This window comes from Pyrus communis, mitochondrion (genome assembly GCF_041283825.1).
Source record: "Pyrus communis mitochondrion, complete genome".
NCBI lineage: Eukaryota > Viridiplantae > Streptophyta > Magnoliopsida > Rosales > Rosaceae > Pyrus > Pyrus communis.
In genome coordinates, this window is record NC_065229.1 from 420,001 (window position 1) to 435,000 (window position 15,000).

Here is a 15,000-nt window from a genome sequence, read left to right on the forward strand (position 1 = left end):
AGCAGAATGGGGCATTGTTTCTTGGGATCGCTGACAGATTCTCGTCGCCGTCGTTTGTCTTCGACTCCCGTTGACCTCTCTTGTTCTCCTCCCCCCGGTGTAGGACTTATGTAAACTTCTTCCTGTAAGTCCCCGTTCAGGAAGGCATTTAGAACATCTAATTGTAACAGAGGCCAATCCCGATTGTCAGCAATAGAGAGCAGGAGACGAAGAGACTTCATCTTGTCTACCGGGTCAAAGGCTTCCTCGTAATCTATCCCATATGTTTGAGTAAAGCCTTTAGCTACTAGCCTGACCTTTTCCTCCTTTCTCCCATAAAGCTTCCCTTCCCCCAGTCTCATATCGAATTAGTAGAGATCAAGACGGGGAGACTAAAAATGATACTCCTCTCTGAATCGAGAGGTATCAGATCGAACTAAGATAAGTCATGTATTATAATTGAAGTGATTTCCGGGAGAACAAAGTGTATTTTTGAGCGCGTGAGAGGACCAATGAGACAGAACACTGTTGGATGCATTCCTTCGCTAGCAGGTCTTCGGCCCATCTCAATTGAAGAGTCTTCGGTCAGTAATCTCGTACTCTCGACCGGCTCGAACCACTACGTTATCCATGTCCCGGCTCATTCGTATGCTCATCCTATTCATGTCACCAGAACCTGTAATAAACCATCATTTCAAACCATCCTGTTACAGGGAATCTTTGGATATCAGTTCGAAGGGAGCGCCGAACACCGAAAGTGAAGTAGCTCCTACCTACAGGAGCATCCGCCTTTGTGAGGTCTGAGGTCAATGGCAATATGTCACCCTGCTTAAATGATAGTACTCTTTCCATTAGGAGCTTCCCCCAGGCTAAAGAAATAGAAATTAATAATGAATATAAATAAAGTATAAAATTCATATAGCAAGCATGGGCGATAAACGAATTTCTTTTTTTTAATTTTTAGATCGATTCCAGAGGCCGGTCTTCTGTCTGATGAGAATAGGCTCCGGCCCTGTACAGCCATTTTAGTCTTTTTTTAGCGCGAATCGAATCTTGTTAAGCGTTAGATAAATTCCGGTCTTAAGCAGCCAATTATTCCTGGTATAGTCGTAAATCAGTTGGATTACCATTCTCCATTATTAGTTCTGGGGTGAAGGTAGTTTACTTGCTTACTCGACGAAAAGGAGAGGAGTATACATATGGGGGGAAAGCCCTGAAAGAAGGAATGGGCGCGGAGGTTGCACCTTTGTAATAGTACCATGATCAAAGGGATATAGCATTTCCGGCTTTTGATGTTGCTGCGGTGGCCAACAATGAGAAAAAATCTGTGGTAAGGACGAGAGTGTCAATTGGCTTATTCGATGCTCACTGCCTGAATTTAGGAGTTAACCCGATCGAGATCAGATGATGCAAGGATCGGATTTGATAAACTTTCTGGCAATTCGCCTCTTTCGGGATCTTCTATGACTCTATTAGCTTCTTTCTTCCAACGTCCAACGGAGGTCACTTCGCTCGCCTAAGAAGGAGCTGTGGGACTTTTTGGATCAATTGCTGAGGAGCGGACGATCTTGGCTTAGAGAGATGCGCCTTTTAGCTTGTTATCGCTTTTTAGGTTCTTGCTCTGGTTTCAGGGAATCCCTCACCCAGTTCCATATGGGGATGAATCCAATCCTAGGGCATTAACCTTTCTGGGAAGCCGGTCCCTTTACATAGCCATAATAGGCAGTTTTTTCGAAGTAGCTGCAATTGAATCGGCTGGTCTAGAATCAGCTGCTAGAGAATAGGCCGCTAGGGGTACAGATTTGCTAACTGTTCAATTAACCAGTGTTCTGTTTGCAATTGAATGCGTATCGGCTGTGATTGAATCAGTAAGCGCTGCAGATCTGATCTATAAAGAATGACCCTCATTCGATCTCAGATGGAAAAGGAAGTCAGTTGAATTTGAACGATGCATACCCCTTCCTCATTAACTATGTCATCTCACTTCCTTTAGTTTAGCAGCTCCGGTATCGGTATCGGTAGCATTCACAGCGGATTCTTGAACTAACAACCATGTTAGCAAGCGCTTTCGCTTCGCACCTTGATTTTTTTCTTTCAAACCAACCTTGACTATTGAGATTATCCATCTTCTTTTCCGAATCGAAATAAAACTAGTATCCACCTTCTTCCTTTGCCGGTATCCTACGATCTCTTGACTAAGTCATTTCACACTAAGCACTGAGAACATGGGCCCGTACCGTGCTACTGCCTTGACCTAGGATTCTTTTCCTCACATCGGATTCTGAACTGGAAAACTGAAGCTTGCGAGATTGCTTGGTACCCTTTGCACTGTTTGCAAGCCTTTTCCCCTTGGACAGATAGCGTTGGGAAGGAGAGAAGGATTCGAGAGATTGAGATCGATCTCCCTTCCCCTCTTTCAAGATCAGATCGAGAGTTCCAACAGAACGAGCATTCGCTCTACTTCTTCTTCCCTCTTCAAGCTGTCGAATATAGATAGGAGATCCACTTCAAGGTAGTAAAGGCAAGCGCATAGGCAGGGGATAGGCATTCAAATCACTATCTTCAAATAGCGTAGCGTATATAAGAGAAAGAGTGGCTCGTGCATCTTTTCTTCTTTTAGATAGGCAACGGAAGCAAGCATGAGCGGAAATGATCAATGACTTGAGTTTAGTTCTTGAGTTCGAGCGGGGGTAACATTCCGGTCTTAAGCAAAGCCGTCCTGCCTGTACTGTTCAGTCAGTTGCATATTGGTAAGCATGATTGTAGAAATACAAATAGGCGAAGGAGCTGTTTTCAACAAATTAATATATGGGTGCCTGGTGAATCCACATGATTCAGCCTCAGAACGCCCTTCGTGCCTAAAATTCAAGGGCTTTGATAGGGAAATGCACACACTTGTTGTCGTTTCAGATGCGGTCAAAAAGCGCGTAGAGACTACATATGAGGAAAATGCGAATAGAGATGCGGAAGTTCCTGTTGGAGTTGGAGGTGCAGGAGCAGTGAACATTACTCTTGCAGTAGCTCTTGCAGAAGGAAGAAATGCGGTAAAGAGGAGTCCCAGTCTGGGAGAAGGGGGCCCATCTGTTTCAGAGGGTCCGAAGATTCATTTCAAAAAAACAGGAATGTCAGAGCAGTTAGTCCGCATGCCCCTAACTACCTTGTTCCTGATTGGATTGCTTTCTTAGTGTGGCATCTTTTTGTTCGGGTGATATTTTCATATATAAATGTAGGTAGAGAAAGAGGAAAAACCGCGGATCGTAATACACCACTGGCATGTATGCTGCAACAAGGTAGTTGGTTCTTGTTTGAATGAATGGCTGCCTTGTGATAGCTGGCTGTTAGAAGAGCGGCCAAAGAAAATGTACTGTATCGTGGATGAAAGACAGGCCAAACATATCCCAAACTTCTCGTCACTTCGTTCTGCCCTGGCGGCTATTAAAAAATTCAACAGCAAGTCCCTCGGAGTAGCAAAAAAGTAAGAGTAACAAAGATGCAAGGGAAAAAACAAAGTAGACAAATCCCATCGTCAAAAGGCATTGTCTATCGAATCCGAGCAGCTTCGCTTCCACCTCCGATCTTAGTAAAAAAGGGAAAATAGTAAGGTCGACTTGATGCACCAAATCGGCTAAAATCAGACATGGGAATACCTCTACCTCCTGATCCATTGGGTTCTTAAACTTATTTGAGGTCTGTTACTGGTTTTTCATTAAGATTGTTTTGATCCTCTTCGAGCGGGTCGAGTTATTATAATGTTAAAAATAACAGATCCGTTAATCTTAATAAAACTACCACATTCAAAAGCCGACCCGAATCAGTCCCCAGGTTAGCAACCTTGCGACCCTGTCCTGAATTGTTGTTAGAGATGTCCTTGGGATGAATACGAGGAGGTTTAGCAACAGGTTTCTTTAGACTCGCGTTTTTCATCACCTTAGCCTCGCCCTTGGTAGCTTCACTAGCCTTGGTAGGCATCGGACGAGTCACTCCTGGGATATCTCCAAAGATTGGTCTTTTATGCAACTCAGAAAATTACTCTTCTACATCATCCACATTCTCATTCGCAAGAAGGCCAAAACGTGATCCACTTGTGCGCATTCCAGCATCATTACTTCCAGGAATTTAAGTGTTTTTACGAGCCCTTCTAGTAGTAACCAAATTCCAAGGTCCCAGGGAAGAGTTCCCATCATCAGAAGACTCAACTGCTTTATCTTTATTTGTCCTAATGGAATCATTCAACCTGACAGATTCAGAAGCAGAGTTTACACTCTGATTCATTCCAACATCTAAGCTCCCAGTGGTATCAGAACCCATTGTCGTGCAATTAACTCTCACGTTACCATTGCCCTCTTCCACAACCTTAGAAACAACCGAACCCAGACCAGCCACACATTGAATTTGATCATGACCAATTATCCCACAACGAAAACAAACCTGGGGTAGGCTCTCATACTCCAAACGAATCCATTTACCACGGATCTTCAAACTAGACTTCAAAGGCTTATCCAAGACGCCCCCCGTTGAGTAAGTAGTATCCGATGGCCGTGAACGGAAGGTGCTATGTCTTGTGACTTGAGTTGCATGGAAAGATAGAGAAGGACGGCTGCCGTGCCTATCTGAAAGTGCTGTGAGGTTTACTTCCCTTTGTGCTGTTCCGAGCTTCTTGTTGAGCCGAGTTGATGCAACTTCGGTTATACCGAAGTTAATGGGGCAATCCAATAAGTAACCCTGGTTCATTGCTGGCCATGATGCATAAATGGAGACCCGATTTCAAGCCTTCTGAGTATAGAATTTCCCTTAGCTGTTTGGATTCGCGGCTAGATATTCATTTATTACTTTAAGACTGATCTCAATCCGATAAGTAAGTGTTCTTCTGGCGAAAAAGCCTTTTGGGTCTTTTTATATGTATCTGCAACAAGATAAGGTCAACGGCAGAACTTCCTAAAAAGCAGAGAATCCCCTGCGACTAAGGGCGAAGAAAGCTCCCCGGATCGAAAAAGACGTAGCCTCGGTTGTCTAGTTGTCTATATAGATGGCGAAGGCAGAAAAAGAGAATCCCCTTGTCTACGCGGAGAAAGGAAAGAGAAATAAGGCCGGCCGAAGAGCCAATTTCTTTTCGTTTCCAAATCGATCAATCCATGCCCTTCTCTTCGGATAGGGATCCCCGTTCTTATGATTTCGTACAATTTATATTCCTATTTTGATTAGATATGAAGATAGTGTTAAAGGGAAAAACGACGATATCTACTTTCATATCTTTACTTTTGGTCCCATACAATTTATGATTAGCTTCTAATCAGATAAGAAAATATCATAGACAAGATAAGAATCTAAATTCCTCTATCTAATCCAAAAAGGAAAGCGCAAATCCATCCTGTACGAATAAATTAACGCATCTGAAAGATTAAAAGACTTTATTCTAGAGGTCTTTCTAGTTACATCGGCCAACTCCGGCTTTCGATCAGGCGAGCGTAACAACTTGGCTCCTACGACAGGAACTTGGAATGGCAATTGCTCCCTACTAGTAGAATGGGGAATCCAAGGCGCAAAAGTATACAGCAAGCCCTTGGTTTCTCCCGCATTGTTTTTGATTCGAATGTGATAGGGATCGGTAATGGCCCAAGGTTCGCTTTGAACTCTCAACCATAATGGATTATCGGCACGCCATCCGGGGGTTCTTGTATGCATAGGCGGCAGAGGGTACCGAAAAATGCGAAAATAAGTCCTATCACTATGCGGATATCTATAAAATCCTGCATTTGCACACCTTTGAATGGAATAAGCTGCGCACGCTGCCCTTGGTTTTCTCTTGCATTGCAAGCACCGCGGGATGCTTATGCTTAACACATGGGATTCGTCATAGCTTTAACTCGAAAACTCCAATCCAATTCAATAGCTTACCCGACTCGATCCATGTTTTTTCCAGCTTCTGCAGTTAAATAGGCCTTTCGTGCGATAAGGAAGAAAGTCCCGTTAAGCAAGTACTAATCATAAGGTGCGAAATGTGATGTATATCAAGACGGAGAAGGAGACGCAAGCGGAAAGATTTAGATTTACATAGACAGCTTTATTTAATAAAGAATTGGTAAGAACCCCATATCTTAAGTAAGTAGTTTTATGCCTCATAATAGAAAGGTTGCCACAGTCAAATAGAATGCTGTAGGTATAGGTGGATGAAAAAAATAATGAAATCAAAATAGCGTATGAAATACGCCCAAAACTCCCATGTTTTTCTGGAAAAACCAGATTTCCGACAAGTCTTTCTGTTATAGCAAGAAGCGGAACTACAAGTGAATCTTTTCCGAAATGTATACTATCAAATATTTAACGTTTTATATGATCATCTTCTTCTTAGGTAGACCACTCGTTAGGCTTGGGTTCGCTTACTTTTATTTGATTTTGTGGAATTTGTTTTTGGTAAAGGGCACTTTTGCTGACATCGATCTTATGCATTTTTTTTCGGACTCTTTGTCCGTGAACTCTGGCTCAATCGCAGATTCCAATTCAGTTCATAATATACCTATGAATGATCCCCCTTTCAACCCAAATGATAATATACCTATGAATGATCCCCCTTTCAACCCAAATGATAATATACCTATGAATAATCCAATACCTCTCGACGTTGTCGATCAATTTCGTATACTGAACCAAGAGACGGAATTGGAACTCTTCGCTCGGATACGACTTCTAGAGAACCGTTTGATTGACGGCTTGCCACCGCAAATGAACTTTGGCGAGTACGAAGCCTTAGTCAGAGGGTTTCTCGATGACACCCTGACCATTGGACACTACCGTAATGTCCTGAGCAATGAGCTCTTCGATCTTCGCCTGTTAGAGTTTAAGGCGAATCTCTTAGAGCAACTCGTTAATTTGTTAATGAGCGAAACAACTGAGCGGCTCGCTCAAATATTGGCAGACTCGCCCTTTCGCGAGGGTGCCATAAGGACCGAAGGTCTTTCATTTATAACCGACTTTATGAGTCGTTTAAATCTGACTGACCCCCAGTCCCCTTTTGATAAAGGATTGGTGGAAGCTATGCTGCGGTACTGGATCCAAGATACCCAGCAAAACGGGAATCTCTCCGCCGTGTATAGAGAATTCCTCCGGTATTTCCTTGGAAACTAAACCGGACTTCCCATTTCAATAAAAAAGCCCCGCTCCGGCCCCTCTCTGACAAGGAAAGAAAGAAATAATCTCAATTTTACGACACGATGGCTGTTCTCCACTAACCACAAGGATATAGGGACTCTATATTTCATCTTCGGTGCTATTGCTGGAGTGATGGGCACATGCTTCTCAGTACTGATTCGTATGGAATTAGCACGACCCGGCGATCAAATTCTTGGTGGTAATCATCAACTTTATAATGTTTTAATAACGGCTCACGCTTTTTTAATGATCTTTTTTATGGTTATGCCGGCGATGATAGGCGGATCTGGTAATTGGTCTGTTCCGATTCTGATAGGTGCACCTGACATGGCATTTCCACGATTAAATAATATTTCATTCTGGTTGTTGCCACCTAGTCTCTTGCTCCTATTAAGCTCAGCCTTAGTAGAAGTGGGTAGCGGCACTGGGTGGACGGTCTATCCGCCCTTAAGTGGTATTACCAGCCATTCTGGAGGAGCTGTTGATTTAGCAATTTCTAGTCTTCATCTATCTGGTGTTTCATCCATTTTAGGTTCTATCAATTTTATAACAACTATCTCCAACATGCGTGGACCTGGAATGACTATGCATAGATCACCCCTATTTGTGTGGTCCGTTCTAGTGACAGCATTTCTACTTTTATTATCACTTCCGGTACTGGCGGGGGCAATTACCATGTTATTAACCGATCGAAACTTTAATACAACCTTTTCTGATCCCGCTGGAGGGGGAGACCCCATATTATACCAGCATCTCTTTCGGTTCTTTGGTCATCCAGAAGTGTATATTCCCATTCTGCCTGGATCCGGTATCATAAGTCATATCGTTTCGACTTTTTCGGGAAAACCGGTCTTCGGGTATCTAGGCATGGTTTATGCCATGATCAGTACAGGTGTTCTTGGATTTCTTGTTTGGGCTCATCATATGTTTACTGTGGGCTTAGACGTTGATACCCGTGCCTACTTTACCGCAGCTACCATGATCATAGCCGTCCCCACTGGAATAAAAATCTTTAGTTGGATCGCTACCATGTGGGGGGGCTCGATACAATACAAAACACCCATGTTATTTGCTGTAGGGTTCATCTTTTTGTTCACCATAGGAGGACTCACTGGAATAGTCCTGGCAAATTCTGGGCTAGACATTGCTCTACATGATACTTATTATGTGGTTGCACATTTCCATTATGTACTTTCTATGGGAGCCGTTTTTGCTTTATTTGCAGGATTTCACTATTGGGTGGGTAAAATCTTTGGTCGGACATACCCTGAAACTTTAGGGCAAATACATTTTTGGATCACTTTTTTCGGGGTTAATCTGACCTTCTTTCCAATGCATTTCTTAGGCCTTTCGGGTATGCCACGTCGCATTCCAGATTATCCGGATGCTTACGCTGGGTGGAATGCCATTAGCAGTTTTGGCTCTTACATATCCGTAGTTGGGATTCGTCGTTTCTTCGTGGTCGTAACAATCACTTCAAGCAGTGGAAATAACAAAAGATGCGCTCCAAGTCCTTGGGCTGTTGAACAGAATTCAACCACACTGGAATGGATGGTACAAAGTCCTCCAGCTTTTCATACTTTTGGAGAACTTCCAGCTATCAAGGAAACCGTGAAGTAAAAGAAGAAAAGGTAGACGACTCCTACTAAGAACCTAACAGAACAAGCAATGCCCCATGCCTTTCTTGGTTGGACCAGCCCAACCGGCGACTTCCGTCTTCCTGAATTGGGAGAGCAAGAACAAGTCTCTCTTCTTTTTCTTCTTATTACGGGCGACCCGTTTTCTCTTTTTACTTTTTTTTTCAGTGGGTTTTTACCCTTTATTGGAACTTTTAAAATTCTTCCTACTGAACGGGAGCTACTAGATTTTTATTTGAATCTTCCTTACCAAGACCCCGAATGTGTCAATACCACGCTGCTCAGTAGTCCACCTGCTGAGCAGGATTCCGCTTTCCAGTCGTTTATGCGGCTAGAATTCTCCGTATCCACCCCGGAAATGGTGATTTCTCTATTCAAAACCATTTTTTTCGGGCGGGAGGACCCCCTTTTGTTTATTCCAGCGGAGGATCTGGATTTGCTACTTCGCGTAGCTCTCGAGAGCGTGGAGTTCGACCAGAAAGCGCTTTCCGAGATTTTTGAAAGCCTTTGTAAGGACCGGCACGAATCGCCTTCCTACTCCAGCGTTATGGAATCAAAAGCCGATGCTTTTTCTCAGTTATTGGAACAACACCGAAACGACCAATTGGCTAAGCGTCGGCGTAACCAGGAGCATGCTGAGGTTCATCGATTACAAGAGCGGATTCGTGAACTTCAGAAGGGGCGCGAGTCTCTTTTGAGACAAATCGAGCGGCTCCCGCGCTAAGCAGCAAATCTCCGCGAAGGAATAGCAAAACCTAGTTCACTGATTTGGTAGGGGAGTCATAACATTTTTTTTTCTTACATTCTACGTTTCCGAAACAGATCCTATCAAATATTTCTATTTTTCCTTTGAATTACTCATATATATATCCTATGAATTTCATTTCGCACCGGAAACTATTCTAGGAGAAGTTCGAATCCGTTCCGTTCGGATATTGATCGGTCTTGGTTTGACATGGTTTACGCGTTACTGGTTTCCGGAAGAGTTAATATCTCCATTAGCTAAACCCTTTCTTACCCTGCCCTTGGACTCGTATTTTGTTTGTACACAATCAACGGAGGCCTCCCCGACATATGTTGCAACGTCTTCAATAGCATGCTCTTATTTCGTCTTTCCCTTAATAAGTCATCAAATTTGGTGCTTTTTGATCCCCAGTTGCTATGGAGAACAAAGGACGAAATACAATCGATTCCTCTATTTAAGTGGTTCTCGCTTCTCCTTGTTCCTGTTCCTAACTCCTCCCCGGGTAGTTCCCAATGTTTGGCACTTTCCATACTTCGTGGGTGCAACATCAACAAATTCGCTCATGATCAAGTTACAACCTAAGATCTATGACCATATTATGTTAACTGTTCGTATTTCGTTCATTCCATCGGTATGCTCCCAGGTACCTGTAATTGTGATCCGTTTGCCAGAACTAAGGGGTCTTTCTGTGGAAACCTTCACGAACAATCGTCGTTTTTTGATGGTTTTTCCGCTTCTCACAGCTGCTCTTTCTACACCCCCGGATATCTGGTGCCAAACCGTCGCCCGTTTCCTTATTTCTTCGATAATAGAGTTGGCTATCTTTGTGGCGTCTATTGTACAAGTTCGTGAAGAAGGCTGGACGAGTGGAATGAGGGAAAGCGGCTCGATCGACAAAAAAGAAAAGTAGCCCAACCCTAGAACCTGGCAAAATAACTATCAATGAATTCCCGAGCAATTCTCAACCAACATATGCGATTCATTCCCGTAAAGATTCTAACACACAGAAGACTCGTTACCTTTGGAGCGGGATGAGTTATACATCCGGCGAGCGCCGGTGAAGAACGCAAGCTAAGCTGGAGCTCGGGTTTATATTCCATCAAGAGAAAGGGGGCAGACTGGTAAGAAGGCCGACCACATAGGGGGAGCGAACCGAAAAGCTCAGCTTTGAAGAGATTAAAATTTTACTTTTTCCCCACTTATCATCTTGGGACTTGTTCCCTCTTCAACTCAGCGCTTTATAGGTAGGCATTTTTATTGAGAATTAAGGTAACCACCTTTTAAAAAAGTAGCCGAGCTCTCACAAATAGAATTGGAGTACCACGGAGAAAAGCTAGCTGCATAAACAAGACAGGGATCGCCCGCTCGGCAATGCTACCTTGGGGAGGAGACAACAAAACACTTTTTTATAACAATTTAAACTCATATTCAAAAGCTTTTTCGATATATGAACAAGATTACTATAAAAGAGTTGGTGAACATTGTTCTGACTCATAGCTCTAAGATGACTAGCATGAATAAGCCAGCTTCAACACCACCTATACTCTGAATCATAGACAGACTTGCACCGGCCTCAACATAAAAGGATGACCCGGTCTGTCTATTTGTACGCATTGGCTTAACTCACTCCTAAGCTCCCTAGACACTGCAAAGAACACATAATGAAAACGGCCCGGTAAAGGCGGAACGAGAAAGGAGTTTGTTTGATAAAAAAGAGTTTGGGAATGCCCTGCTTAGTTAACAAACATCGAGTTTGGAGTCGGGGCAGCGTGGATACGAGACTATTGAAGTGAAGTTTGGAAAAATTTTGGTTTTCTATCTTCAGATTACAAAATTGGAGACTCACCAAGGCCTTTCAGCGATTCGACGCGCCCCCCTAAGCTAGACGCTTCACCTACCCGACCTCAGAGAGAATAGAACGAGTAGCCCGAGCCCAGTCTTACTAAGAGTTTGAATTGCTCCGTAGGATAGTAGGGCGAATGAATCGCATTAGTGCGATTTGGCTAGCGGAATCACCCTTATATATTCTATATTTTTCAACCAGGTCAACTGACGCCAGCATCGCCACTACGGAAACTCAATTTCCTTAGTCCTTTTTCTGTGAAACAAAGCCAAGCCTTTTCCGCCTTCCATCCCGCGTTTCCCTGCTTGAGACTGCTTTTTATTAGCCCAGTCATGAACCACCCCGGTTGGAGCCATGGTCTACCCGGCAGTGCTTCATATCCTCCTTGCTCTTTGTCTAATCTTAGACTAAAGGTACCAAACCGGGCATCCTTTTTTGTTGTTTTTCTTTTGGCTAAGAAGCCCGTAGGTTGTACGCCAGCCATATGTAGCTTGAACTGTGATGGCCACAATGCTTAGCTATTGCCGATACCCAAGACGCCTTTGGTTGAATGTTCACACCCGATCCACCGTCTGCACTTCCTACATTCAGTCCCGGAAATTTAAACAGGAAAACTTTAATTGTTTCCTCCCGGTCTGCTGTAGTCAGCTTCACGGTGTGCCTGACTGGCGAGTCCGCCGTCTCCACGGCTTCCCTTTTAGCGGGCTGCTCCTCAAGCCTTCGAGTGCCGATCTTCGCGAGACGGCCCAAGCGAAGATCTTCGATCCGAATCTTCGCATCTACTCTCTCTTAGAGGATGAACTACGCCTTCGCTATCGCAAGAATATAGCGATCGAAGAGAGCTATCGCTCAGCTGCTTCGCGTATTACTCACGAAAGCCGTATTGCCCGAAGGGGGCATGCCGCAAGAGCGTAGGAGGCGTGCCCGAAGGGCAGCGGAAGCTGTGCGGTTCCAGGTGCCGTCGCTAGATTGAGATCTGCAGGGTGGCGAGGACTTCGACTGCCTTGTATCGGGTGCAGAGAAGGGGGTGGTAGGCTTAGTAGGGCTCGAACCTACAATATAACCGTTATGAGCGGTACGTTTCAACCAATTAAACTATAAGCCCCTGCGGATCTCTACATGCAATTCGCCCACTTCGGGAAGAGCGGACGGAAGGAAAGAGGAGGCCTTTGCTCTATCTGCTTCTTCCTCTTCCCGGGAATGAACAATTGGATAAAAAAAACGGATTTTCTTAGTTTATAGATATAATTATATAATTATATATCTATTATATAATTATATATCTATTATTTTATATAAAATAAATTTTTTAAGCAAGCGGCCCCTTCGCGACTCAAACGGGCGGGGGCGCTTTGTTTGCTTGCAATGCCTGCAGTTCGCCTTTAGTTAGAAGTATAAGTAGAGGGCACCCTTTGCCCCACACTTCAGAAAAGGTAAAAAAGTATGGATTAAGTAAGAAAAAGTACATAACATAAGGAGTGAGAAAGAAAAACTTGGTTACGGTAACCGAAGGTTAGGCCGACTACTTACTTTAGTATAGCTACACCTAAAAAAGTTTATTCCTACCCCCTTTTCTTCCCCTTTCTGTCAATGTTGCCAATTCTCAGAATACTTATAATGTACCCTCGCGCATACAATTGCCCAACAACTTTCTTCCTCCGACTTCTTTAGCCACTTCCGCATCTGTCGTCTTCGGGATCGGGAGAGCTTGCTTCGTGGCGGAGCATTTAGCAATTCCAGCAGCCTGGTGAGGGCTGGCTGTCTGGGGACAGGTTAAGGCTGGGCCTGCTGGGCTTGCTTCTCATGAGATTGGGTGAGGGAATCGGAAAGGGGGAAGTGGATGGAGGGTGCTTCTCAGCTAGAGTTGGGGGTGGGGTCGCTATAGTGGCTAGGGCGAGTCTTCCTACACGGCGCCCGGCTCTAGACTAGACGAAGCTGCAGCCTACCCTCGAAGCTCTTCATAGTCAGGCGGGGTAGACAATCTTCTTTCAAAAAGAGACAGACCAGAGATGACAGAGGAAGGTATTCGGTTCAAAAAAGATACGGCAGTCAAAACAGCTTCTGTCCCTAGTTTTTTTGGGCTGAAGCTGAGAGCAAGAGAGAGCAAGTTGTCTCCAATATATGTATATGGCGATGTTTCCGCTCGGCAACTCCATTCTGCTGAGGAGTGCGGGGGCAGGATCGTTGGGAAAGCGCTTTGTAAGTGAAGTGAGTTGAAGCAAGCAGAGTTCAGAAGGCAGCGGAGATATACCCCCAAGGAAAACCCTTTTTTTTAGTAAATTTTTTCATTGTTCTGTCAAAAATAACATATACGGATGATCCTCCTTTCGATAACAGAGGGGCAGGATGGACTTCGGACACAAGATCAAAAGGAGAAGTAGAAAGAGCTTCTTAAATAAAGGAAGGGCCGAGCCTTTTCCCCGTTTGCAACCCATATAAGTAGAAATCTCAATGTTAGGTACAGACCCCAACATTCCAGTAGAAAAAAAAATATCTAAGCCTTGGGCTGCAGACATGTCCTAATCTACGATGCCACAACAAAAAAGGGGGAGGGAACAACACCAGACACAGCGGAAAAGGCAAAAGACTGAGGTAAACGAAGTTTCTCCAAAAAAGAGAGCTTGCCAACTCTATGGTCCTTCCCAATCCCCTTAAGGGCCTATCGCATGATCCTGTTCAAGACAGGAGGTAGGAGAGAAGTGAATATAAGCATTTTTTTTTTCAAGCCGGAAAGAAGATTCGCTGAGAGAGCGGGAAAATGAAAAAGAGCAGAACATATTCGATGATAACGAGAGAGAGTACCAAGACTGGCTAGAGGGAATTGTTCGGAGTTTTCAGTTTAAACAAAAAGGAACTAAGATGGAGAACGAAGAGAAGAAAGAAGTGAAGAATCACCAGTAATATTCTTCGATGCACCCGAAGAAAGTAAGCAGCCCCCTATGTTGTAAGCGTAAGGGGGATCAAATACCTGTAACAGAGGAGGAAGAGATATGACAAGACGGATTCAACCTCTGAATCTGCTTCCGCTGTCGTGGGGTAAAACTATCTGTGTCGGGTGTGGGAGTGCTCCTAAGATCATAGAAGTAATGCTGCAGAGGCCCTATGGAGTAAGGGGATTAGGAAGTCTCCGATTCAGTAGGCGTCTCTGGGGGAGCAGCAAGATGAGCTGTGTCTGACTGTCGGCGAGAATTTTAATTCTGCCGCTTACGAGAGTCTGCAATCATGTGACCCCGCTTCTTGCAATAGTGGCGATCTTGGACATGTCTCGTTGGCCTGATGCACCAGCGGAGCTTCCAGATTGAAGATTCTGACCATAGGGTCGATGTCCCGAAGCATGTTCAGCCGCAAGAACCTGATCTGAAGCACCCTGAGTAATATAAGATCGACCCCCAGCACCCAACCTAAGTAAAGGGGCTCAAGTCGAGTCTCCTCGGATCTCACATCAGCAACTGCTCTCTCAATGTCTGGTAGAGGAACTCGATGTTGAATTGAGGATCTAACATTCTCGAACTCAGGCCTCAAGCCCATCAAAAACTTAGAGAGCCCCTTTATACTCTATAAGGATATTATATGTTATATGAAAGTATTCCCGACAAGAACCCTTCGAATCGGTGCCCCTATCTTCTTTGAAAGGGGTCCCTCATGTTCAG

General features: G+C 44.2%; 2 protein-coding genes and 1 non-coding gene across 3 annotated transcripts; 2 read left to right on the plus strand and 1 right to left on the minus strand.

The window, feature by feature from the left end:
• The first annotated feature begins 7,257 nt into the window (after window positions 1-7,257).
• Window positions 7,258-8,745, plus strand: cox1 (cytochrome c oxidase subunit I). Its single transcript has one exon. It carries the CDS (start codon window positions 7,258-7,260, stop codon window positions 8,743-8,745), a length of 1,488 nt encoding a protein of 495 aa, YP_010438262.1.
• A 952-nt stretch (window positions 8,746-9,697) lies between these two features.
• On the plus strand, window positions 9,698-10,417 carry mttB (Sec-independent protein translocase protein). Its single transcript has one exon. It carries the CDS (start codon window positions 9,698-9,700, stop codon window positions 10,415-10,417), a length of 720 nt encoding a protein of 239 aa, YP_010438263.1.
• A 1,964-nt stretch (window positions 10,418-12,381) lies between these two features.
• Window positions 12,382-12,455, minus strand: trnM-CAU. The gene has a single exon. It is a non-coding gene; the product is annotated as a tRNA-Met (tRNA).
• Window positions 12,456-15,000: the final 2,545 nt, after the last annotated feature.